A 26,270-nucleotide genomic window follows, 5' to 3' on the forward strand; every position below is an offset into this window, starting at 1 on the left:
CATAATGAGTTGAAATGCATTCTGCTGTCATTTATAACTGATTAGAACAACAAACAAACAAAAGCAGTCCTGAATTGAAGGGCAGTCTTGGATGCTTCCTGCAGAGGCGGGGCTGGGAAGACACCAATCAGAGGTCTGCACCAATCAGAGTCCGGTTGATGGGCAGACCCTGGAGAAGCTGGAGACACTCCCCGTCCTTCAAACAGCCACAGACATCGCTTGGGTAAGTAAGCCGCCTGGAAACCCTGCAGGAGCCTATCCTGCGCATCGCTGAAGATTGCTATTGGCTGCCAGAAAAACCCATCCCACCTTCATCCTCATTGGCCCTTGCGGTTTACGTAAGAGGAGCCTGTTGCTGAGCAAGAAGTAAGTGCAGTTGCTTTCGTTGAGAAGACAGTAGGACTGAAAACCTGCTGGGCGTCCTTGAGTCAAAACGAAACAAAACAAAAAAGCCACAAGTTTATTCAGCTCCTGCTAAATGCCAGGATCCAAACTTTAAAATATTAATAGTTATCTTGACTACCCACTGGCTGTCAGTACTGAGCTAGATCCTTAAAGAGTCACAACACTGTAAATAATAATTACGACTTATGGAGCACTTGAATCCGAGTCAAACCTTAGCTCTCATCCGTACAATACCCCCGTGAAGACAAACTTTATCGCCCTGTTTGACACAACAGGAAACAGATTCAGAGAGGTGGAGTGACTTGTCCAGGTTCACACATCTAGAACAGGTTAGAACTGGGAAAATTTAGACTCCAATACCTTGATTTCAAATCCAGCCTTCGGTGGGGGCGGGATACGGAAGTTTTTGAGGGGTAGGAGAAGTGGAACATTCTGTAGCCAGAGCCAGGAACAGGCCTCCTGGTTGCTCTCTGAGAATTGAGATGTTTAGAGCTTTTGGGAGTGGCGGTTGGGGGGAGGGGCGAGACAACAGAGCTAGGGACAAGTTGTTCTTTCCGGAAACGTGAGGTTCTTAGGGCACCCTATTAAGGCATAGGTGCCCTTGGACCTCAAGATTCTAGTCTCGTCTCTGTGGGCAACTTTTCTTTCGTTCTTCCTTTTTGTGGTGCTGGGGATTGAACTCAGGGCCTCATAGATGCAACGCAAGTAGTCTACCACTGAGCTACATTCCCAGCCCTGCGTGCAGGTTTCTCGGGGAGCTTGGGCAAATTCTTCCTTCTCTCTAGACCTGAGGCTTATTGCTTATGGGATGAGGGAGTAAGCCAAACAATGGGAAGTCTGCTTAGGCTGCAGTCTTTTAGGAGAGTGGTCCTTAACACTGCATGGTGGTAGTATTTCCAAGGGGTCAGAAGGCTGAGGCAGGAGGATGGCAAGCTCGAGGCCAGCCCCGGCAATTTAACGAGACCAAAGCGGGAGGGAGGGTTCTGGGGATGTAGCTCATTGTTAGAGCACCCTGGGTTCAATATTCCTCAGTAACATGCCAAAACAATAGAGAGGTCCTTGCTGACAGCAGGAGACTCTTCAGTAACCACAGAGCTTTTCTTAGCTATTGCCTGGCTTCTTTTCAAGAACTGAAGACCTTAACAAGGGACCTAACAAACGAAAAAACTGAAACTGGTTTGGGGCTGCAGCCACACCCCCCCCCCCCCCAACCCTACGATTTTTCTATTCTGGCTAAGCTGTAGCAGGGTCTGGCCTGCAGGGGGCGCTAAGGGCTCACTCCGCCGACAAAACTAAATTTGAGCTTTTCAGCAAATTGCCTGAAAGCATCCAGTGGGTTAGTTTTCACATTTTCTTTCTTAAGAGGATTGAGCTTTTCCAAACTTGAAGATTTCTGTCTTTGATATGCAATCGAAGAAAGCGAGTTATATGCATGGCCCAACACCCGCTCTCTCCACAGTGGATCTTAAAGATTGGTGTTCGTTTCAGTTCCTTTGTTTTACAGATGAATAAACAGACTCTAAGATGAGGTGGTGGGGATCGCTTTGGGCGAAAAGACTGAAAACTAACACTTGAGTTGCTTGACTCCTGAGAAGTGCTTTTAGGAGACAGTTGGCTCTGTTCCCTAGAGTCTGTAACCACGACTTGCCTCCTGATGTGCAACTCTGAGGGACAGTTTCAATGTTGGTTGTCGGCTTAACAGCTCAGGACCTGTCATCTCCATGCAGGAAGGACCTCACTCAGCACCTCACACAGTGCCTGCTTAATGAGTAATTGAATGAATGTTTGAATAAGCTTTGGCAGGTGTGTCCCCTTTGGCTTTATCAAACCCATTGGAGTAGAGTTTTTTCCTCTGAAAGCTCTCCCCAGTCAGAAATTGTGTTCTGAGATTGGAATCTGGGGAAGGAAAACAATACGAAGAGCTCAGAAAATGACTTCTGGGGTGATAAATCATGACCCCTGGAATGGTCACAGTACAAGGTCATTATAATGCCAGAACTGGAGAGAGAAAATTAATTCAGCAAAACTAAATACAGAACAGATGAGAATCCCATTAGGTTCATAATCTGAAACAGGATCTGAAGCTGAAGAAATCTCAAAAACATTTCAAATCTAATCTAGATGTGGCTTCAGGACTGAAATGTGATTGAGGAATAAAAATAGCTTTGGCCAATCAGTGGCCTTAACATAGCTGATGCAAGAGTCGAGAGAGTATGGCAACAAGAGGAGGAAATCTTGAGTGAACCAAAAATATAAGGTGTGGGGGAGGGGAGGAATGTGCCCCTGCCATTATCACCAGCCCCCCACCAAGCCCCAGCAAACTGATAAATTCAAGGCTGGATTTTCAGAGCCCAGCACAGCACCTGATACACACTAGATGGTCAATAAATATTTACTGAATAAAGGAGGGAGGGAAAGAGCAGGTTTGTTCTGAGTAGAGCCGGTTCAGTGACTCATCTTTTCGCTGGTTCTTTTGCTTAGATTTCAGCTGCCCTGGCCATCTTCAGATGATAACTTAGCTTCTCATGAAGACTCTCTGGAAAAGGGATGTGCTGGCCCATCAATTATAGGCCACTTGACAGTTATGTTTCTCACTCTCAATTAATATATCTGCTTTAAGCATCAGTTACATGTGCCAGCATGCTTCTTACATATTCACAGTCTTCTGTCATCACCAGTGTGGTGGAGTTTCTGCTATAGAGTCATCCTGAGTTTGAATACCTACTCAACATTAATTATCTGATCTTAACCAACATACCTCTAGAGCTCAGTTTCCTCATCTGTCAAATGGGGACATAATGCCTTGTTACACAGAACAATGGATATATGCTGGACTTTTACTGAAGCTCAGTAAATATTAATGCTTGTGCCTCTTCCTCCTTCCTTCCTTGGAGACTGGGTTACAAAACATCACCGAATTTAGAATATCAATCCTGTTGCTTTTTCTTTTCACAAAATCACTGACTTTGAAAGTAAAACTTTGGGAACAATTCAGTCTTTTCCCTGCAGATTCTATAAGAGTAAATCATATATATTAAGAAATATTTACTGGGGGTGCTACAGATATAGCCCAGTGGTAGAATGCTTGCTTGCTTTTGAGTCCCTGGTCTTATCCTCAGCACCACTGCCTGGCACATGCCTGTAATCCCAGCAATTCAGGAGGCTAAGCAGAAGGATTGAAAGTTGGAGGCCAGTCTGGGCAATTTAGTGAGAACTTGTCCCAAAATAGAAAACACAAAGGGCTGGGGATGTAGCTCAGTGGTATAGCAGCCGTGGGTTCAACCTTCAGTTCCACCAAGAAAAAGAAAAAGAAAACTCACTTTATGCTATTGGGGTGGTGTAGTGGTGAGGTGGTAAAATACTACCACCATGCAGTGTTAAGGACCACTCTCTTAAAAGACAGAGACAATTCAACACAGTTCCTATCTTAAAGGAATTCTAATACAGCCTGGTATGGTCAAAAGTCAATACTGTGTGAACTTAACAAAACAAGCAATTTTACCTCGCTGAGCTGAAGTTCCCTCACTTTGTATTAATGGTCAATGATATTCCATTGTTAGTTGGAGGAAAGGGGCAAGACATATAGACATGATAATGAGTCAAGTTTGGAGACCAACAGTATAAAAAGCTAGAAAAAAATGGGCTGAGAATCTAGCTCAGTGGTGAAATACTTGCCTAGCATGCAGGATGCCCTGGGTTTGATCCCCAGCACTACCACCAAAAGAAAAGAAAACAAAAAGGGAGATAAAAAAGGTGTTGAGGAGTGGGTGGACTACTTTCAGCTGAGCTGAAGAAGCAAGGAAATGGCATTTGAACAAAGGCTTCATTCAGGCCACAAACAGGAATGAAGGCATTGAATGCCAGATACACTTTCAATGGGCAGAGATTTGCATAGAGAAGTACTTAAAAGAAAGGTTTGAAGGCCAAACAAGGAGCATGGGTGTGGCAGATGAGAAAGCCGGAAAAAGTAAGGTGAGGAATATCTTGGCAGGCCTTGATGTCAATCTTGGGGGGGGGGGTGTCTTTATTCTGTAGCTGATGAGAAACCAGGGAAGCTTTTTGATCTGGACATTTAACATTACAGAGTGATTTTGTGTGTGTGTGTGTGTGTGTGTGTGTGTGTGTGTGTGTTTTGCTGGAAATGGAACCCAGGGCCTTTTGCTTCTAAGAGAGTTCTCTGCCACTGGGCTACCTCCTCAGCTCACACAGTACTTAATTCATAGGAAGATTCAGTGACTACAGGCATACTATTGTCAGGACATTGTGCTAGGTAGCATAGAACAGGAGAAAAAAGATGTAAAATGGTGGACCCTGCCCTCCAAGAGCTTATAATTAAAAGGTCAGATAAGACATATACACAGAAAATTACAATGCAAAGTAGAGTGTGAAAAGTGATGAGAGACCCAACCCAAGTGCAGAGGGAGCTTAGGAGAAGGTGAGATTATTTTCTTTCTCCCAAGAAGCTGGAATCAAGAGAACACATCAGAGGCTCATCTTGGAATCATAAGCCTAAGGGGACCTGGGAGGCCTAGTTCACTCTGGCCCCTGCCAGGATTCCCAGTCTGAATAAACAAGAGCTTTCAAAATTGAAATAAAGAGAAGGGTTCAAAAGACAACAGTGAAGGAAGAAACTGTGAAAAGTGAATAGGAGATTTGGCCTTGAGATGCTAAGGTGCTGGTAGAGGCAACTTCCTTGCAAAAGGAGAGTTGAAAGCCAGGAAATGGATGAGATCAGAGAAGTGTGGAGAGAAGAGTGATAAAAACTGAAACTAGGGGAGCACCCACGTTTTAGGGAGTGGGAAGATAAAAAGGAGTCAGAGAAGGCGTGGCCAGAGGGAGAAGTGAGAATAAACCCAGCAGAACACCTTGATACAAAGTTTCGAGAAAGAGGGTGGCAAGTGTGGAATACAGGACTGGAGGCACCAAAGGAGAAGAGGGGGGAAATGGCAGCAATAGGGATCGAGATTAGACGTGAGATTGCCAGTGGCATTTTAGTGCATGAAGGCTTTTCCAGAGACTCCACGAAAAAGGTGGATTCCCTGTGTCTGGTACACTTGGAGGTGGAGTCCTCCCCGGGGTCTGGGGGAAGAGGGTGGCGACCTTTGGCCCCCAAATATCTGGTATTCGACGCTGTAATTAGCACCGCTGGAATCGATGAACCAAACCTCTCCCAACCCTAACCCGTCGCTCCAGGAACTGAAAAGCTAAAGAACTCATTTGAGAGGGATTTCACACCTGGCTGTCTGGTCCAGCCCGGTAAAGTCCCGTTTCATCATGCAACCCTAATGACTCTGTTGGCTGTCAGTCTTGTCTGGTATTGCCAGTGATGTGACTAACCCCTCTTGCAAAAGTTTGCAGCATTCGTCGGAGGCCGACTACAGCTCCCAGAGTTCCTGGGCGCTGCCGGATGCCGATTGGAGGAACAGTTAGCTCCAGAGGGAGGTGTTGCCCCCGCCTTCCTGAGAAACAGGCATCTGATTGGCTGTGCCGCGGGGCTTTTGTGTCCCCGCCCTCCCCCGGGGACCGCAGCGAGCTGAGAGGCGCTGCTGGTGTCAGAGCCAGACGAGCGCTTGCAGTTCCGCGGAGGGGATGCTGAGGAGCGCTGGGTCCGCGAGCAGCGCTGGCTATTGCGGACTTCCGAGGCACCTCAGGCCGTGAGAACCCCTGCTTCTCGACCAAATCCAGGGCCCCAAGGCCATTCACTGTTCCAGAAGCCAGCCTGGGAGAAGAGTCCAGCACAGCAGTAGCCGTCTCCGGATCCCGAGCGTTCTGGAACCCCGAGAGACACCCTGGGGTTCTCGAACCTCCCCCAGCAACTCCCAGCTCTAGCTTCCTGCGTGCGTCCGTCCGTCCGTCCGTCCGAGACACCCCACCCGTGCCCTAATCTCGGCGAGCCGCGACTGAGTGCTGGTGCACACACCATGATCGTTGCGGACACCGAGTGCCGCGCGGAGCTCCAGGGCTATCTGCCGTTCTCCCGGGGCGGCGTAGGCGCCCCGGGGACCGGAGAGGTAAGCTGCCGTGGATCGACGACACTCTTCCCTGAGCCGCGTCCTTGCCTCAGGCTAGCCCGAGCTAAGTCAGTGCGCCCCCCGGGCTCAAAAGGGGGAGTGGAGCGTGTAAACCTGGACTAGGGTTGCATCAACCGGCAGCCTTGGGCCTCCCCTCCCCTCCCCTCGTCCCTCCCTTCCTCCCTTCTCCACTCCCCCTACCCCCCGGGGCTGCGGAGCCCTCCCTGGCTTCATCGGACTCCTTGGCCAATGAGAGGGAAGCCTTCTCGAGGCTCTCCCGGGTTTGGGCTCTTGTCGAGAGAGTCTTCAAGTCCAGGCAAATCCCTGCCGCTGCAGCCCCGCCACTCCTCCTCCCCGCCCCCTTCCGCAGATTCCCTGTCTCTCGGCGGTGGCAGGCCAGCAGAGGACTTTCTGGGATGTCTTGGCTCCGAGCCTTGGGGAATGGGACACCTGGGTCTGGCCGGCTAAGGTCGATTCCTTCCCCTGCTCTCATCACACCTCGGATTTGAAACCGGGTGCGGGTGTTCTGGGGGGTTGGCTGGCGGCGGCAGCAGCAGCTAAAGCTGGGAGAAGGGTTCTCGAAGAAGACTGTTGCTAATTAGGCTGCTCCCTGCTAAGTGGTCTGGGGTCCTCGAAGTTTGTTTAGCAGGGACTCTCCTCCTGCCCCCACAGAGCGTGGAGGGGCTTTGTAGGGAGGCAAGAATAAGGTCGGACCTAATTTAACGTCTCACCCGCGACCAGCAGTGGGGATAATGAACATGTTATCATTTATTAAGCACCTATTAGATACCAGGCTTGAAGCTTTGAGTCTTCTGACTAAAACAGCAAAACAAGCTACACTATAGCCCCTTTTTCCAGGATGAGAAGGGGATTGAGGCTTCTTTCACTAACCCCATAGAGTACCTCATTCTTTGGCCTAGGATTTTGGAGTGGGCTCGGCACTAGAGGGAATTTTGCTTGGTTCTTCAGTTTCCAAATCTGGGGTATCATGGAGGTGTTATTGCTGGGAGTTGGTAGAGTTCTAGTCTTAAAGGGGGTGACCTGGGGAAAATCTCTGCTCTGTGTAACATGATTTCTGAATGGTTTGCTACCATTTTTTCTTTTAGTTACCTTACCTTTTCATACCATGATTTAGGAGCCCCATTTAGAGGAATGACCTCTTCTGCCTCTTCACAGCTGAGTTACTTTAATGTTCATGAAAAAAATGGAAATAATGTTATTATTGAGATCACCTGGGTACTAGAATGGGCCAGTGATGGGCTGGGCTTGTGGCTCAGTGGCAGAGCACTTGCCTTGCACAAATGAGGCACTGGGTTTGATCCTCAGCACCACATAAAAATAGATAAATAAATAAAATGAATGAATTGTGTCCATCTACAACTAAAAAATTTTAAAAACAAACAAACAAAAAACCTAATGGTCCAGTCTGGTCCCAGCCCTCCACTTAATTCTCTGTGTTCTTTTTGCCAAATGATGGCTCTCTGATTGCAGTTTCTTCTCATGGGGATTGATGGTATCTCTAAGAGGTTGTTGGGAAAATTAACTCAGAATATGAGATTGTTGAGAGAATTAACTCAGAATATGAGCAAAGGACCAAGTATAGTACTTGAACATAGTAAATGCACCCCAAATCCTGGGCTACTGTCAGAATGTGGTCACACATTCCCCATTCTTCAGAGTGACTTGTAAGGGGCTTCCTGAGCCTGCTGCCTCCTGCCTGAGGTGAGAATGAGTACATTGCTCTCTGGTCTAGGAAGAAAAGAAAGAGTACCTTAGGTACTCTTAGTCTGAGTAGACGTTGAGGGAGTGGCCTTTAGAGGAAATCACTTTTCAGCAGTGGGAAAAGCTGCTGATGCCTGTAGTTTTTTTTGTTGTTGTTGTTTTGTTTTTTTTTGGTTTTTTTTTTGCGGGGGGGGGGGGGGGGCTACCAGGAATTGAACTCGGGAACACTTGACCACTGAGCCACATCCCCAGCCCTATTTTATATTTTATTTAAAGACAGGGTCTCACTGAGTTGCTTATCTGAGGCTGGCTTTGAACTCGAGATCCTCCTGTCTCAGCCTCCTGAGCTGCTGGGATTACAGGTGTGTGCCACAGCACCCAGCTTCTATGTATTCTTCTCCCTTGAGAAAAGAGGACTTGAGAAGGTGTCTGTTTTTAGTGGAATCTTTAGAAGACAGCAGTGTGCTGATCTTACACAGCCTGATGCTCAAGGCCTAAGGAACAGCCCCTTAACTTACTTCACCACACACCCCCTTGCAGGGTGCGAAGACCTTCATATATGAGACTCTCCAAAAACTTCCCAGTGCTTCACTCTAATACTAGTAATACAAAGCTCTGTTAGGCTCTAGAATAACTTCCTCAAACATCACTTCCTCTGAGGAAGCTTTTCCTCCCCCACCAAATGAAGTCCCTTTGCACAGCCTTTTCCAGTCCTCTTCTCCATTATAGGAGCTTTGGGTGCAATTATGTGGAACAGTTAAGTGTTTCACAACTGCAGGTCTCATCCCAGCCTGCTCTGTGCATCTCATAAATGCTTGCAATTATCTGCCCCTTGTTGGCTTAGCTGACCTTCTTGAACTGTTCAGGCTTTGAAGTCAGATCTGAGTTGTACCCAGCTGGGAAAGGGCCTTTCTGAGCCTCAGTAACCTGTCTCTAAAGAAGAAACAAGAACATCTATTTCCCTCTGGGTGCTTGGGAGGTATCCGTGAGCTCTGGTGTGTCAAACACTTAGCTTGGTGCCCAGAACAGGGTGGGTATGCAAGTGTGTGACACCACTCATGCACACACTCCACAGCTGGATGGAGGTTGGGCTGCTTGTGCTGTCTTCCTCTCAGGTGTAAACAGAGGGAAATATCTGAGTTCAGCTGACTGGGGGTGGGGAGGGAGTGTTTGCCCCTTCCCTGCTGGTAGAAACTTAGCATATGTAAGAATCTATAGCTGAATCTCAGTGCTCCCAGGGTCTGCCTACCAAGAGCAAAGGCTGGCCCACTCCAAGAGGACAATGCAGGTAGTGGATAGAACCCTGGGAAGCCGTACTGAGCTGCATTTAAATATTCAGGCCTGGGGCCACTTCCAGGAGATGTACGGTAGAATATAAAGGCCCTTTGATGCCATAGGTATTACTTGGGTTCACATTGCAGATTGATCTTTTGTCCTCTGGTGCTTACATTTGGACCTTTAATCTTTCCTTGTGTGCAAAATAAAGTCCCCTTTACCCTCAGATTGATGAAGATTAGATGGAACCTGCATTATACATGGCTGAACAAATACAGAAGTTAACATCTAGTGAGTGATTGCATTAGGAGCCAGGCACTGAGGTCTGAGTTGATTATCCTCTTTTTCACAACTGGTCTGAGGACCTCCTGTTGAGTGGTCTCCCAGAGTGCTGTTTGACTTCAATGTTCCTGCTGCCCCCTGTGATGTCAGAGTTAGAACTATAAATTATAATAGCCCCTATTGGTTCTCCTTCTGCTCCACTTTGGCTGTGTTACTTTGGGCAAGTGACCTGCCCCCACTGGGTTTCCCTTTCTCCATCTATAAAGTGCAGGTAGAATCATGCCCTTATCAGGTGTGCTGAATGTGTATTCTTCAGTATGGAAGCCCCTAGCCATGTGTGGTTATTTAAATTTAAATAAAAGTAAACATTTCAGGACTTTTTGTTCTAGTCATATTTGGAATGCTCAGCCACAGTGACTAGCTACCCTATTTATTTATGCAGATGTAATACATTCCATCAAAAACATTGGGTCATCATAGAAAATCCCATTGGCCTATTCTGTGCCACACACTGGGATAACAACAGTGAACTAGATCTAGTGTGTGCCTTGAGGTGAGAAACTTTATGACAGGTGCTGTGATTGGGGGTAGCCTGTCCCTGGATCTGGGGGTAGACAAAAGGAGCTTTTCTCTCTTAGTGAACCTCAAGTACAAAAGTCTTGTAACTCTTGAGACCTTGAGAGATTTAGAGAATGGGGAATATCGTTCCTGTATTTTAGGAAACTTGTCTGTTTGCCAGATCTCCTACCTCTTTCCTGACTGAATGACCAAAAGTGACTTGTCCTCTCTGAGCCTTCTTACTCTGTAAAATGGGGACCCAAAAAGTGGTTTTATGTCTAGGAAGTGCCTCTGAAGTCAATGCTAAAATAATGGCAAGCAGTATTGTTACCTACTATTCTTCTTCTTCATCATCATCATTATTATTATTATTGACTCCCTACTCTAGGGAATGGAGGGCTGATTTGGAGGTGTCATCTCTTGGCAGTGAACGTTGTCCTGCCTGAGTCCCTTGGCCTTCCCCTGCTGTCAACGTTGGGGAGGCCTTTTTGGATTAGAGCTGTAGAGCCCAATCTCTCCTTCTTGCTTTAAGGGCTTCACCTCTGTCTGGAGTGCTGGTCCCTTGTGTCTTTACAGGCCCCGCTGCCTTCTCATTGATTAGATATGAGCACAAAGGTCACCTCCCCAGTGGCTCTTTGTGCCTACTTAGACTAAAATATTCCACACTGTCCCACCTTGTCATTGCAATCATTGTTCTAAGATTTCATTCACGTCTCTGATTCGAAATCTGTTCATTCGTCCACGAGATTCAAAATATATGAAGCCTGAGACTTTGTATTTCCACTGCTGTATTCTTGCTGCCTATAGTGTAGTCACCAAAACTATTTGTCATATGAACAAATTAATTTCAGTCCCACCTGGAAAACACTTAGCATGGTGCTTTATGCTTGACACACTGATGAATAAAAGGTGCAAACAAATGGTCTGCACCCTGGCTGTACATTTTGCTGGGATCCCACCTCATACCAATGCAATTAGAACTGCTGGAGGTGGGACCTTGGCATTGATAATTTTTTAAAAAGTTTTTTTTTCAGTTGGAGATGGACATAATACTTTTATTTATTTACTTATTTATTATGTGGTGCTGAAGATTGAACCTAGAGCTGCACATATGCCAGATGAGCACTCTTCCACTGAGCCAAAACCCCAATCCCTTGGCATTTGATATTTTTGAAAAAGCTTCTCAAGGGATTCTGATGTACTGTTTGGACTAAGAAACCCTTGTTTGGGATATCAGTGAGGTTAATGACATCTGGTTTTTATTAAGTGCTTATGGTGATAGAGGTGCTGTGGTAAGCCTTGTGGCATTCTCTCATTTAATTGCCATGGTGACATAGTGAAAGTAGGTACTAATGCTATTATTTGGTGAGGAAACTGAGGCTCACAAATGAAGCTGTCATTTGAGCTCTGGCAATTTATGTCCAAAGCCCCTGAGTTTTACATGTACTCCATACTGTACATTATCTATCATTGCCATCATCATCATCATCATTATTCATAAAAATGTTGATGGATCTGGACCCATCATTTAAAGATCTAAGGGTACACCTTCTTCCTTGTCAGAATTTGGAGTGAGTGAGTTAAACCTGGAGTTTCCCCAGGTTCTACCCAGCACCTCTTGGAGGCCCTCTATGACCCCATCTCAATTCTGCCCTCCCTTCTGTGGTTCTCTCTCTCTCCTCAGGTTCCCTGAGGGGAGGCTCAGTTTGTGGAGTCAGCAGTCCTTATCTCCCAGACAGAGCTGTTGGGCTTTTTCTCTCTGGTGAGGGAGGAGGGAAGCTGGAAAGGGAGTGCTTGGGGTTGATGATAGTCAGTGTGCTGGCCTTGGACACCTGGCCTAATAGTTCCTAGAAGTTGGCTGAAAGGGACCTGAACAGTCAGCTCAGCCCCTTTCTTTGTTTAGGATTAAGGCCCAGAGAGTGTACATAACTTTCCCAGAGCCATACAGCAAATTAGTGGCATAATTGGTTGCCACATCTGGGACTTCCTGGTCTAATAGTGTTTCTCCTTTGTGGTTTTCCAGACTTCAGGGGGCTTTTGACCAACTTTAAAAAAAAAAAAAAAGGTTCAAGTATAGTTTTTAGTTCCTGGACACCTAAGATATTAAATCTAGAACTTAATGGAGAAGGGAGGATTGGGGAACTTTCCCTCTCCAATAAAAGCATAACTTCTTTCATATTTATTTTTTAGTCTTAGGTGGACACAATATCTTTATTTTAATTTTATGTGGTGCTGAGGACCGAACCCAGTGCCTCATGCATGCTAGGCGAGTGTTCTACCACTAAACCACAACCCCAGCCCATGAAGGCATCACTTTTTATTTGGGTAAATTTTTTCCAAAGTCTGTGATTAGTCCCCCTTAAATTAACAAAATAAATATCCTTCTTGAACCCCATCTCTAGGACTAGGAGAAGCGGATTTAGTGAGTGTGTGATTCTGGTTTATTAATTTTCTTTCTTTCTTTTTTTGATATTGATGATTGAACCCAGGGGCAGTTTGCCACCAAGCTACATCCCTGGCCCTTTTTATGTTTTATTTTGAGACAAGGTCTTGCTGAGTTGCTTAGACCCTCACTAACTTGCTCAGGCTGGCCTTGAACTTACAATCCTCCTGCCTCAGCCTCCTGAGTTGCTAGGATTACAGGCGTGCACCACCATGCCTGGCTGATTCTGGTGGTTTCTAGAGGCTCAAATACCATCATAGCAGAATAGTCACCACCATCTGCCTTGTATCACCTGCCCTGATTCCCTCCATGCCTCTCTGCTTTTTCTGTTTTCATTCACAGAGCACGGTGAATGACCCAGCACTCCTTTCCACAAAACATGATCTAGAAGAAGAACAACTTAAAACAGATCATCAGAGGGCAGTGTTTTTAGAAGCAAAAGCATTGGGGATTGTGGGGTCACAGATGAGGGTCAGAAAAATGTTTCTAGTCCCTGAAGGACTATGAAAGAGCTCTGTAAGCTGGGCCATGCACGTTTGTAATCCCAGTGACTTGGGAGGCTGAGGAAGGAGGATTGCAAGTTCCAGGCCAACCTTTGCAATTTAGAGAGTCTCTCAGCAATTTAGTGAGACCCTAAAAAATAAAATAAAAATTAAAAAGGGCTAGGGTGTAGCTAGTGGTAAAGCACTCCTGGGATCAATCCCTAGTATTCCCAAAAAAGCTCTGCAAAAGGAACAGCCAGAGGGAGGGTGGTGAGCCTGGCCCACTAATTGATTTAGAAGACCATGGAAGGGGTGAAGATAATTGATCAGATTTACACTCAGAAAGTTAGTCTGGGGCTGGGGTTGTGGCTCAGTGGTAGAATGCTTGCCTAGCATGTGTGAGGCACTGGGTTTGATTTTCAGCACCGCATATTAATAAGTTCATTAAGTAAGGGTCCATCAACAACTAAAAATATGTATATAAAAAAACAAAAAAGAAAATCTGGCTGCTGAATAGAGGATTGCTAGGGCAGGTGGGCTATGGAGGTCAGGAGACAATTGGTGGGGTTGTGGGTGATAGTAGATGATAGTTGTATATGAGGTGGTGGTAGTAGTCAAATGATCATGAGAGGGACTGAAGCTGCTTCATAGGCATCAAGGGTATTTGATTACTGGCTTTGGGATATACACTATGGGGAGTTTTGTATGTGTTCTTGGGGCTGCTAAGATGGTGGTGTCCCGAGATGTCCAACATGGTGGTTGTATATTTCTTTTCTCTGGATCCCTCCCACCAAGCAATGCTGGGGCTCCTGGGTCCCTGCCCAGTTCTTAAACAATTCAGCCTGGGATGAGCCCTCTTTCCTGTTTACCTGTTCACCATCCAATAAATGGGTACAAATTTTCCACCTGATTCCTCCATGCACAGTAGACCAGAAAGATGGTTTTAGGAGGAGGTTGGAGAGATAACAGTCCTCTTCGTTGTCCTCCCTTCTTCCAGCTAACTTCTATGTGTTTCTTCCCAGGAACAGAAGGAGAGCCGGTCTCGTCGAGGCCGAGGGCCCAGCGCCTTCATCCCAGTGGAGGAGGTATGCTTGGAAGGGGTTAGAAATCTGGTACCTGGAAAGAAAAGACATGAGACATTGTGGATCAGGGTCTTTTCCTATCCCTTAACTTGCAGCTTTGAATCTACATACAAAACAGCTCTGTGGAGCAGGCACTACCAACACCATTTTCCTGAGGAAGAGCAGGCTTGGAGAAAGTAATATAACTTATTCATACTTTAGCTTCCCAGATCAATGCTTCTATTTTCTTAATGATATAGAACTACCTCGTGTATCTTCTCACCCTTGATTGTATGTCTATTACAAAAAATGATTTGTTTTTAAAGTAACGTATGTTCATTATTTTAAAACTTCCAGTATGTCAGAAACCTCTAGTGTCTTGTAATTACACCCCCCACACAAGTCATTATATTTGTTAATCATTTACCATTTGCTACTGTTTTCTGGATTTTTTTCCCCCCAGTATCGGGGATTGAACTCAGGGGTACTCTACTGCTGAACTGCCCCCCGCCTTTTGTGGTGCTGGGGATTGAACCCAGGGCCTTGTGCCTGTGAGGCAGGCACTCTACCAACTGAGTTATATCCCCAGCCCTGACCTGCCCTTTTTTATTTTGAGACAGGATCTTGCTAAGTTGTAAAGGCTTATCTTGAACTTGAAATCATCTTACCTCAGCCATCTTAGTCACTAAAATTACAGGCATGTGCCACCCCATCCAGCTTAGGCTTTTTTTTTTTTTTCCATACAGATAGTTACTTTTGTACAGAAAACCAAGATCATAGCTTTCAGTTTGTTTTTCATTTGTTTTGTTTTTTCACTTTTTAATACAACAGAGACATCTTTCACTTACAGAGTTTGTTCATTCATTCATTTTTATTTATACTTATTAATTTGTAGTGTTGAGATTGAACCCAGGGCCTCATGAATGCTAGACAAACACTATACCACTGAACTGTACCCCAGCCCCCACCCATTCATTTATATAACAGATATCTGTTGAATTATTAATCTGTGATGCATCATCTTATGAACTGTGGCTAGAAAATAAAATAGACAAAAATCTGTCTACACGGAGCTTACATTCTAGTGTGTATATGTGGGGGAATTACCCTCAAAACACACAGGAAATTTTAAAAATTGATTGCTCATTTTTCTTCAGCATTCAGTACAGAGGAATAAGTTTTTTTGTTTCCTGTCCTCTTGTTCTCCCAAATGTGTGGGCCAAATGGTTAAGGATCTGTTAACAAACCCCTAAGTTCTGTATTTCCCCCTCCTTTGTAAATGTAAGGCAAGCAACCACACAATGATTATTTGTATCTGTAGCCTCTTTTATAATAAAGGAACAAAATAGGCTATGGAGTTCATCTCAGTTTGAATCCTGGTTCTGTCATTTACCAGATCTGTGACTTCAAGCAACAAACAAAACCTCTCTGATTTTCTCATCTGTCAGTGGGGGGAAAATAATAGGATTCACCTCACAGAAATATTCTGAAAATTCGAAGAGATAATGCAGGGAAAGCTCCAAATTGTGGACTTGGCATGGACAGAGTGCTCAGGAAACGTGAACTGTTTTCACCTCTCCACCGTTGGCTGGGTATATTTGCCAGGTTCAGACAGAAACTCCATGAAGGCAGGAGAGACGACTGTTGTTGTTTGGGATGGAACCCAGTACCTTGTGCAGGCCACTTAGCTACAACCTCGCCTCCAAAACCATACTTGTAATCTCTGTTCCTGAGTTTTCCTGTTTAAAAATGGGGAAGGGGCTAGTGTGTAGCTCTCCGTGTTAAAGCATTTTCCCAGCATGCCTGAGGTACTGGGTTTGATCCCTGGCAACACAAAAATAAGAGAAAATATAACTTCAGTTTTATCATTGTTGTGAGGATTATTTTATCTTAGATTTTTTGGTACTGGGGATCAAACCCAAGTCCTCAGGCATGCCAGGCAAGCACTCTGTCACTGAGCTACACCTCCAGCCCAGTTGTTGTAAGGATTAAGTAAGTTCATAGTACTTCAACAGTACTTGGCAGATAACGACCATTATATAAGTCTTATCTATTATTATATAAAGTACCAAATAAGTATTTAATCAAATAAATATTTTTTCTTCCCCATTCCCTCTTTGGATATGATGGTGGTTTTCAGTCTTTTGCTATTATAAACGCACCACAAAGGATATGTTGGTCTCAGATGGGAAAGACAGGAGGGAAACCATGTTCTCTTTGTTTGGCAGGTTCTTCGGGAGGGGGCTGAGAGCCTTGAGCAGCACCTGGGACTGGAGGCGCTGATGTCCTCAGGGCGGGTGGATAACCTTGCCGTGGTGATGGGCCTGCACCCTGACTACCTCAGCAGCTTTTGGCGCTTACACTATCTGCTGCTGCACACAGATGGGCCCCTGGCCAGTTCCTGGCGCCACTACATTGCCATCATGGTGAGCCTGTCTGGGGCCAGATGCTTGTAGGGATGTCCTCATGGGGCTTCTGTACTTGAATGTCTTTGCTGGGGACTTCTTGAGTTTATATCATAGATGACGGGGGAAAATATCACTTTGTCCAACTATCCATACACTTTAGGCTTTGAATAGATGCATCTTTAGACACATCTTTAGTGTCTACTTCGTCTACTAGTGTCTGTAGATTGAGTAACTGAGGTACAAAGGGGTCAGGTGACTCGCAAGATGGTGGTAGAGCATGACCTGAATTTCCTGCCTCTTAGGCAAAAATAAGCCCTACACTATCTCTTTCTAAGGGGGACCCACCCCGAGCACAGCCCAGAAGGACAAGGGTGACCCAGACTTTATCAACCTTCTCCACAGGCTGCTGCTCGCCACCAGTGTTCTTACCTGGTGGGCTCCCACATGGCTGAATTTCTGCAGACTGGTGGTGACCCTGAGTGGCTGCTGGGTCTCCATCGGGCCCCGGAGAAGCTGCGAAAACTTAGCGAAATCAACAAGTTACTGGCACATCGGCCCTGGCTCATCACCAAGGAGCACATCCAGGTGCAGTGGCCCCAGAGGCATGGCCCTGAGGGAGCCCAATGGCCAGGCTGGGGCTGGGTCGGAAACCCAGGGGCAGACACTGAGCAGATCTGACCTTCTTTCCCCTCCAGGCCTTGCTGAAGACTGGGGAACATAGCTGGTCTCTGGCCGAACTCATCCAAGCCCTGGTCCTACTCACTCACTGCCACTCACTGGCCTCCTTCGTGTTTGGCTGTGGCATCCTTCCTGAGGGAGATCCAGAGGGAAGTCCTGCCCCTCAAGCACCATCACCCCCCAGTGAGCAAAGCAGCCCTCCAAGTGGGGACCCACTGAACAATTCTGGGGTAAGTTACAGTTCTGGGTCTTAGTGGGGCAGAAAGCTGTTGTGTCCTCTGGTCCTTGAATGGAAGCCACAACTTTCTTAACTCCTCATGCTGAAAGGCCACAGAAAAGTTATTGTTTGACCTTTTTTTGGTGGGGGGAGCTACCTGGGATTGAACTCAGGGACACTGAACCACTGAGCCACATCCCTAACCCTATTTTGTATTTTATTTAGAGACAGAGTCTCATTGAGTTGCTTAGCACCTCATTTTTGCTGAGGCTGGCTTTGAACTTATGATCCTCCTTCCTCAGCCTCGCAAGCCACTGGGATTACAACTGTGTTCTACCATGCCCAGCAAATTATTTGACTTTGAAGCTCAGCTTCCTTGTCTGTTAAATGAGAATAAAGACCCCCTACTTACAGTGGGTTGTGAGGATTCAGTGAAATATCATGTGACTGGACTTTTATTGTGGGTATTAACACTTTAAAAATACAAAGTTTGATGGGCTGGGGGTGTAGCTCAGTTGGTAGCGTGCTTGTCTTGCATGCACGAGGCCCTGGGTTCAGTCCCCAGAACCACCAAAAAAAAAAAACCTGAGCCAGGCATAGTGGTACACTCGTGTAATCCCAGCTACTTGGGAAGCTGAGGCTGGAGGATTACAATTTCAAGACTAACCTGGAAATTTAGCAAGACTCTGTCTTAAAATCAAGCAGGACTGGGGATGTAGCTCAGTCGTAGCATGCGTGAGGCTTTGAGTTCCATCTTCAGCATCACCAAAAAAAAAAAAAAAAAAAAAAAGAAGAAGAAAACAAGAAAGAAAACAGATGCTTTGAAAATTACCTCTGAGGGAAGTAGCTGCTTAGGGAAAATACGTGTCTCTGTTGTAGCTTTATAAACTTCCCCTTGGGAAGCATAGACCACGTGAGTTGTCTAGCTCAGTGGCTGGTGCGGAGGCTGCCCTAGTCCATTACGATCATCCAGGCAGTCCTGGAAAGTGGGAAGGGTGAGTAGTTTTCCACAGGGCGAGGGAGGAGAAATGGTGACTACTGTATCCATCTTCAGGGGTTTGAGTCTGCCCGGGATGTGGAAGCTCTAATGGAACGCATGAGGCAGCTGCAGGAGAGCCTGTTGCGGGATGAAGGAGCCTCCCAGGAGGAAATGGAGAGCCGTTTTGAGCTGGAGAAGTCGGAGAGCCTGCTGGTGACTCCCTCAGGTAGAGGATCACAGTAGCCAAGGGTCCATGGGCTGCCCCTTCTTTCACCATCTGGTGGGAGTGGACTCCTCCATTTATCGTGTTTTCTGACCGATAGAGGCTGCCACCCTTCAGCCTCCTTGCCAAGAGGTTCCAAGAATGGGCCTTGGGTTCAGACCTGCTTTTGAGTCTCATCACTTTAGCCTTTCTGTGTGACCACTGACTAGTCACTTCCTGTTGCCAGCTTCAGGTTTGTTGTGTAGAGTAACTGAAACAAAGTGCTAAGCCCAGAGCCTGGCCTAGGGTGAGCAGCCCCATGGAACTGCCACCATTAGTGTTACTGGGGGCCTTACCTCTTCCTCCCCTAGGCCTGGCTCCAGCTGAAGTCCTGCTCCCACTCACTAGCGACGGACTCTCTCTGGCTCTCTGCTCTGCTTCCCCATGCCCCCCTTTGATGATTAATCAGGAGTGGAGCCCTTTGTGCTCCATGTCTCGACCTCACGGTGACCTCTTTCTGACATGGTCCTCAGCTGACATCCTGGAGCCCTCTCCGCACCCAGACATGCTGTGCTTTGTGGAAGACCCCACTTTTGGATATGAAGACTTCACTCGGCGAGGGGCTCAGGCCCCACCCACCTTCCGTGCTCAGGTAATGCCCTCCCTACTGGTCATGGTTGTTGCTTCAGATTATGAACAGGCAGGGGGCAGATGGTTTGAGTGGTTATAGAGTTGAGCACATTCTCCACTCAAGATCCCATAAAGGCAGTGGGGCCCCCATGTATCCTAGAGGGACCCATCTATTCCCCAAGCTCAGGGAGTCCTGATCACAGGGAGAAAGTCATCACTGAGGTATATCCACCTTGGTTTCTCAGGCCTAGAGCAAGCAGCATGTTAGGTTTGTAGCGTAGGAAATAAACATTATGGAGAGGCAAGGTGTGCTCTAGAGGCCTAGAGGACAGGGTCTCTGGCCAACATTGTGCTCCAAAGTCTCACTTATCAACTGAACTCTTCCCATATTCCTCAGGATTATACCTGGGAAGACCATGGCTACTCACTGATCCAGCGGCTGTATCCTGAGGGTGGGCAGCTGCTAGATGAGAAGTTCCAGGCAGCCTATAGCCTCACCTACAACACCATCGCCATGCACAGTGGCGTGGACACCTCCATGCTCCGCAGGGCCATCTGGAACTACATCCACTGCGTCTTTGGCATCAGGTGAGCACACATCCTTCCATCACGGCATGCACACACAAGTCTTCTCTCTGAGCTCGCTCTTATTGCTTTTGTTATTGTTGCCTTTCCTTTCTGCTTACTATTTTTCAAAGCCAATTTATTTCTTAACTAATTTTAAGAGATAATAGGAGTGCTCATTTTCTTTCTTGAACATTGTAAATGAAACTCTTAATCTTACCTGCTGAGATAACTATACATAAACATGTTACATATATAACATACACATATATGTCCATGTCATTAGAGAGAGTTAAGTTTATATTTCCATTCTGAATAGCAGATTTTCTCATAGTGAATAAAGACAACTTAAATACCCATCAGTAGGGGACTTTAAATAATGATATGGCCATTTAGTGAAATATTGTGCAGCAATTAAGGGTTGGGGATATAACCCAATGGTGTAAGGCCCTGGGTTTAATCCCTAGCACTGGGGAAAAAAAACAACAAAACCAAACAAAAACAGGAATATGCAACTATTATAATATTATAATATGAATATAGAGATCTATTTATATTGCCATGGGAAAATGTTCAGAATGTTTTGAAAGAAAAGAAGCTTACCAACCAAAATCTTCTTTTTGTTCCTTTTTTTCTGAATGCTTGCTTATTCATGGAAAATGTTATTTAACGGTGGTTATCTGTATAGTACACCATGCTAAATGGCATTTGTTGCTTACTAAATATTTTCTGATTTTTTTTTAATTTTTCTTTTTTAGAGAGAGAGAGAGAATTTTTTTTTTAATATTTATTTTTTAGATTTTGGACACAACATCTTTGTTTGTATGTGGTGCTGAGGATCGAACCCGGGCCGCACGCATGCCAGGCGAGCACGCTACCGCTTGAGCCACATCCCCAGCCCTGATTTTTTTTTTTTTTTTTTTTTTTTTAATGGTGCTGGGTTTTGAACCCAAGGCCTTGTGCCTACTAGGCAAGTGCTTTATCATTGAGCTACATCTCTGGTCCTCTTTTCTAACTTTTGAGTAGATGTTGTTTTGTTTTGTTGTTTTTAAACGAATGGCATAATAGTCAATATATTCTCCAGTTTGATTTTTTTCACATCTAATAATGTAGTATGAACCACATTTCTTATCAGTATGAATAAATTTCTTAATGTTTTTTAACCAGTGCATTGTATTCTGTTATAATTATTCATTAATATCCCTGTTGTTGGATATTTAGGTTGTTGGCAGTTTTTCTTTTTTGCGGGTGCTGGGGATTGAATCAAGGACCTTGTCATGCAAGGCAAGCACTCTACCAACTGAGCTACATCCCCAGCCCTGTTTGCAGTTTTTCAATGTTAAAAATACCATGTTCACTGACTAGGCTTTATAAGTAAGCTCTTTTTTTTTTTTTTTTTTTTTTTTTTTTGGTATTGGAGACCAAACCCAGGGACACTCAACCACAAAGCCACATCCCCAGTCCTTCATTTTTTACTTTGAGACAGCGTCTCACTATATTGCTTAGGGCCTCACTAGGTTGAAGCTGGCGCCAAACTTTCGATCCTGCTGCCTCAGCCTCCCAAATCACTGGGATTACAGGTGTGAACCACCACGCCTGGCTACACAAGTTCTTGTAGATAAATCCTAGATAGGATATTACTTGTCACATTTAAACCTAGAACAATTATTTTGTTATTTAAAAAAAAAAAAAAAAGCCAGTGCTGTGGCACACACCTATAATGTGTAAAACACTTGCCTAGCCTGCTCAAAGTCTGAGTTCAATTCCTAGTACTGCCAAGAAAACAAACAAACAAACAAAAAGTTACTCTGATAGCATGATGAAAAAGAAATCAACAAAAAAATTAAGGAAATAAGAAATTTCTCAAAAATCTGCTACCCGAGTTCAACCACATCCATATCCCATGATGTTTTTCTGCTATTTTTTCTTTCTTATGTAGTTGCTTTTATATAGTTCAAATTATAGTGGCTATTTCACTTAAAAAAATATACTGGATGTTTGTAAAGAGAAATAAGACCTTGATTTTTAGAAAATTTAGAAAACATAAGGCCCAGGAAGTAGCTCAGTGGTAGAGCATTTGCTTAGCATGAGTGAGGCTCAGGGTTTAATTCCCAGCACTGGAGGGAAAAAAAAAATATCCATGACACCACCTGCTTTTATTACCATAAGATACTTTCTGGGTTTTTTTTTTTTTTCTATTCACAAATAACCAAGATATATATAATTTTACAAAAACAAGATCTGCTGCCATTTTCTTGCCTACTCCTTTTACATATTTTACTCATATTAAAAACATTAGTGTAGTTCAGTAAACATATGATTTTTTTCTTGCTTTTCTCATTTAATTGTTTATACTGAGTATCAAAAAATTATCCCCAGAGGCTGCAGTTGTAGCTCAGTGATAGAGCCTAGCATGTGTGAGGTACTGGATTTGATCCTCAGCACCACATAAAGGCATTGTGTCCATTTACAACTTAAAAAAAAAAACAAAAAAAAAAACAGGCTCTGCTGTACATGTTGCTTGTAGAAAAATTGTTTTTCTTGGGGCTGGGGCTATAGCTCAGTGGCAAAGCACTTGCCTTACACGTGTGAGGGACTGGGTTCAATCTTTAGCACCACATATAAATAAGTCAAAGAAATAAAGGTTCATTGACAACTAAAAAAAAATATTAAAAAAAGAAACTGTTTTTCTGTGTAGCTATAAATCTTATTTCATTGAATGAGCTATACCTACTGGGCCATCCTCTTGCTGACTATTATGGAGTTTCATCTCTGGGATGGCAAGATGGCATTTTAAAATGTGGGAAGGGTAGCTTCTTCCTGGCCCTCAGGTTTAGGAGTCTTCACTCTCTAACATGGTCCTTGCTTCTAAATTTTTCTCTGAATTTCTCTGTGACTCAGTATGACTTCAGCCTTGGAGACAGACAGAGCTGGGTTTCAAACCTATTCCCTGCTGTCTGACTTAGAGAAAGTGAAACCTCGAGTGTCAATTTTCTCATCTGCAAAGTGGGATTCATGAATACAGTGTATTGTATATAAAGCTGTATATCACAGTAGTGTGTAGTAGTTCTGAGAATTCCATGAATACCTGGTCACATGGCACATTGGTGGTACTCAGTTCAACATGCTCATTCTCTGTGCATTCCTTGGACTGGTCCCCCACAAGTTTGTTGGCCCGTGATATATGGTATTATCTTCTTCTAAGACTTCTGGACTTCTTGTTGCTTCCTACCTTCTGCCTTTTCTCTCCATTCTCTGTTCCTCTTTCTATGGGGTGGGGGTGGGAAATGAGCTTTCCTTTTGGGAACAGATGAACAATGCTGTTGGTCTTTCCAGATATGATGATTATGATTATGGGGAGGTGAACCAGCTCCTGGAACGGAACCTCAAGGTCTATATCAAGACAGTAGCCTGCTATCCAGAGAAAACCACCCGAAGAATGTACAACCACTTCTGGAGGCACTTCCGCCACTCAGAGAAGGTATGACCCATGGGGGAGGAGCAGGATGGAGGTAGACGGGCCCAGCCAGTGGAGAGGGCAGGGAGGTGGGACACGTGGGCATGTTGTCTTGAGTTTACATCCTCCTCAGCTGCTAACAAACCTGTAAAATGGAAACACGGGTACCAGCTTCACCCAGCGTCCTCAGTGGCAGGCTGGTAGACATAGGTTCAAATCATAACACTGTGACTTGAGGCAAGTCTCTTCACCTCTCTGAGCTTTCCCACTTTACAATGGGAATCAATTCTGCCACCATCAAGGTTGTTGGGAAGATGAAATGAAAAGATGTATTGTAAACCCTTGATCCTGCACAGTTAATGGTAGCTCTTATTTAGCCCTGTGGGATAAAGAAGTTAATCATGATAAGGAAGAATGCACTGGAAGTTCTTCAGTGGTCATTGTACCAAATTGCTCAGAGCACTATCAAAGGTCAAGACATCTCTGTGGCAAAAGGGAAGGGTGAGGCGAGTGGTCAGGGATAGTGGCAGTCTGGGAGGGTAGAGGATCCGTTAACAAGCCTTGCTCTGTATCCCAGGTACATGTGAACTTGCTACTCCTGGAGGCCCGTATGCAAGCTGCCCTGCTGTACGCCCTCCGGGCCATCACCCGCTACATGACCTGACTCCCTCCCACGCAGGAACCATACCTGGAGCAGCTGATCCTGGGGATACCCTCCTCCCTGGAAGAATTCCATCTGGAGACAGATCTGGGACCCTTTCAGTTCCATGCCCATCCCCACCCTGCTGTGGGTGGGCTTGTGTGATGTGCAGCCCCCGAGCCACACCCTCTTTTTTTCTCACTGGAATGGACAGGATCACTGCACTGACTCTGGGATCTCAGCTCTGTCCCTGGGAACTGGAAGAGGATTAGGAGATCCCAAGGGGCTATGCATTTTTCCTTCCCCTGCCCCCCAGAGGCAGAGGGCATAGAAGGGAAATGTGCCAACCTCAGACTTATGTGCCAGCAGGCTGAGTCCCAGGCACCACAAGTGCTGTGGCCTTCCTGGACTGGGAAGTCCCTGGCCTAGCCCCTGTGAAAGAGGGCCAAAGACCTCCAGGGACTAACACTCCAGGCAGCTTTGCCTTCTTTCCCCCATCATTCTCAGAGTTCATTACCTCCCACTTGAACACCCATTAATGTGAAAGCCAGGGTCACAGCTGGCCTGTATGCCCTGTTCCCCAAAAGCCTTTTCTGTTGGGCAGAATGGAGACCCCTGGTACCCTCGTTGCCTGAATCCTAGTTCAGTTCTCTGACCTTCTTTGCCCTTGTATGCCTTTCTCCGATGATTTGAGGTGGGAGACCCCAGGAGAGAGGCCAGGCCCAACCTTTTGGATGTGAACTGTTTCTGGAGATTTGGAGCCACTGTTGGTCACTTTGCCTTCTGAAGAAGAAGGATTTGATGATAGATTCTCTGTGTTTGGATCCTTTGTGGTTGAGGTCAGTCCTCTTCTCGGCCTCCCCCTTGGAGCCACAGTTGATACCTGGGAGGAGCAGAGGGAGCCTCTTCACTCTAGGCTGTGCTGCCTGTAGAGGCTGGAGCTCTGCCAAGGATATTTGCCAAAAAGCAGGGCCTTTCTAGGTGGCTGAGGTGGCACTGAGACTCAGTAAGAGAGGCAGACACCAGGGTTCTTGTTTGGGCCCTGCCCCTGATTGGGTGACCATGCCACATTGCCAGGCCACCTTGACCACCACAGTTGCAGACGGAGGGGTGGGTTTGAGTTTCCCCAGTGTCTGAGGCTTTGCCCTGGGATCTCAGGCCAACCTGTCAACAGCAAGCTGATTTTTCTTATAAGATCTTACAAAAGTCCTCTGGGGACCCCCATTCCTGTAATTGTTTTTTCCTGGCTGCCTTCCAAGGACCCTCACCCCCATCCTGGCGTCTGATCTGTCCCCTCTCCTAGATTTTAGCTTTGCTTGGAGGCAGAAGCAGCCAAGGACTAATCCCAGGCACTTTCTGTAGCAAACAACTGTGAATTATGGCTTCTCTTGCCCTTCTTAGCAGTAGGTGCCTCCTCTTGATCCAGTTTGGAGGTACCTGAGAAAGGCAGGGGCCACCATGCTGCTGCTTCTGACCCTCCTCCCTGGGGCAGGACAGGAGAGAAGCCTGCCAGTGTGCCACATTTCATACCCCGTGCAGGCACGGGAAAGCGACTGGGCACCCCCTAAGGCCTGAAAGCCCTCCCCACAAAGAAGGGGGGCCAGAGGGAAAGGGGCCCAGCATGGGGGTTTGAGTTGTAGAGGGGACATGATGCCTCTGTTATTGTCTCCTGGGTTGGGTGGGAAGGGTATCCAGTGTTCAAGTGCAGAAATCTTTGACCTTGTTAACAGTTACATATGATAAGAAATAAAAGTTCACCAAGGTTTTGTTTTGTACTCATTGTTAATGGACTGTTTTTCCATTTTCTGAAGGCCAGGGTTCATCTCCTAACACAAGCAGAGAGCTATGATTGCATCATGGACCTGACCCGACAGTCCCTGCCCTGACGATTACTTGTGTCATTGATTGCAGGGTTGGAATTGTTGACATTGAAAGTCTTAACTTCTGTGGCTTGGGTGTTCAGCCCTGCTACCCAACTCTAGCTGATTTGGCATGGTGAACTAACAATGACCACATCATTTTCAACCAAGCCTGGCCCTGGGGTGGATATGTGGAGGCCATTTCTCTGAATTTGCCACAATCTTGCAAGGGAATTAACTCAGAGGTGAAATGACATTGCTGAGGCCACACAGCTAGTCATTGGAGATGCCAGGATCCATCTGTTTGACACTGAGGCCTTGGCATCTCACCTTGTTTTGTTTTTTCCTACTACTGGAGGTCCCCCACCCTACCATATTATGATCTGCTTCTCATCCT

At 45.8% G+C, this 26,270-nt stretch overlaps 1 protein-coding gene across 3 annotated transcripts; it reads left to right on the forward strand.

Annotated features, from left to right (window-relative positions):
* Positions 1–215: 215 nt before the first annotated feature.
* Positions 216–25,653, forward strand: Sesn2 (sestrin 2). 3 transcript variants are annotated; one of them, XM_026391764.2, is made up of 11 exons: positions 216–366; positions 5,757–6,416; positions 14,201–14,263; positions 16,468–16,665; positions 17,050–17,232; positions 17,343–17,555; positions 18,597–18,747; positions 19,095–19,375; positions 19,751–19,941; positions 23,254–23,398; positions 23,952–25,653. In XM_026391764.2, the coding sequence occupies exons 2-11, from the start codon at positions 6,327–6,329 to the stop codon at positions 24,036–24,038; spliced, it is 1,602 nt and encodes a 533-aa protein (XP_026247549.1). In that variant the 5' UTR covers positions 216–366; positions 5,757–6,326; the 3' UTR covers positions 24,039–25,653. The 3 variants fall into 3 exon arrangements, with proteins under 3 accessions (XP_026247549.1, XP_026247550.1, XP_077647233.1); XM_026391765.2 differs by having other exon boundaries at positions 19,257–19,375; XM_077791107.1 differs by lacking the exon at positions 5,757–6,416.
* The last annotated feature ends 617 nt before the right edge of the window (positions 25,654–26,270 follow it).

Source organism: Urocitellus parryii, chromosome 11 (genome assembly GCF_045843805.1).
Source record: "Urocitellus parryii isolate mUroPar1 chromosome 11, mUroPar1.hap1, whole genome shotgun sequence".
Taxonomy (NCBI): domain Eukaryota; kingdom Metazoa; phylum Chordata; class Mammalia; order Rodentia; family Sciuridae; genus Urocitellus; species Urocitellus parryii.

Excerpts from the sequence above, each read along its gene's own strand:
- Sesn2 (XM_026391764.2), top strand. The coding sequence starts at position 6,327 with ATGATCGTTGCGGACACCGAGTGCCGCGCGGAGCTCCAGGGCTATCTG. Across the intron at positions 17,233-17,342 it reads TCACCAAGGAGCACATCCAG|GCCTTGCTGAAGACTGGGGA; the intron begins GTGCAGTGGCCC and ends TTTCCCCTCCAG. Across the intron at positions 19,942-23,253 it reads CACTGCGTCTTTGGCATCAG|ATATGATGATTATGATTATG; the intron begins GTGAGCACACAT and ends TGGTCTTTCCAG.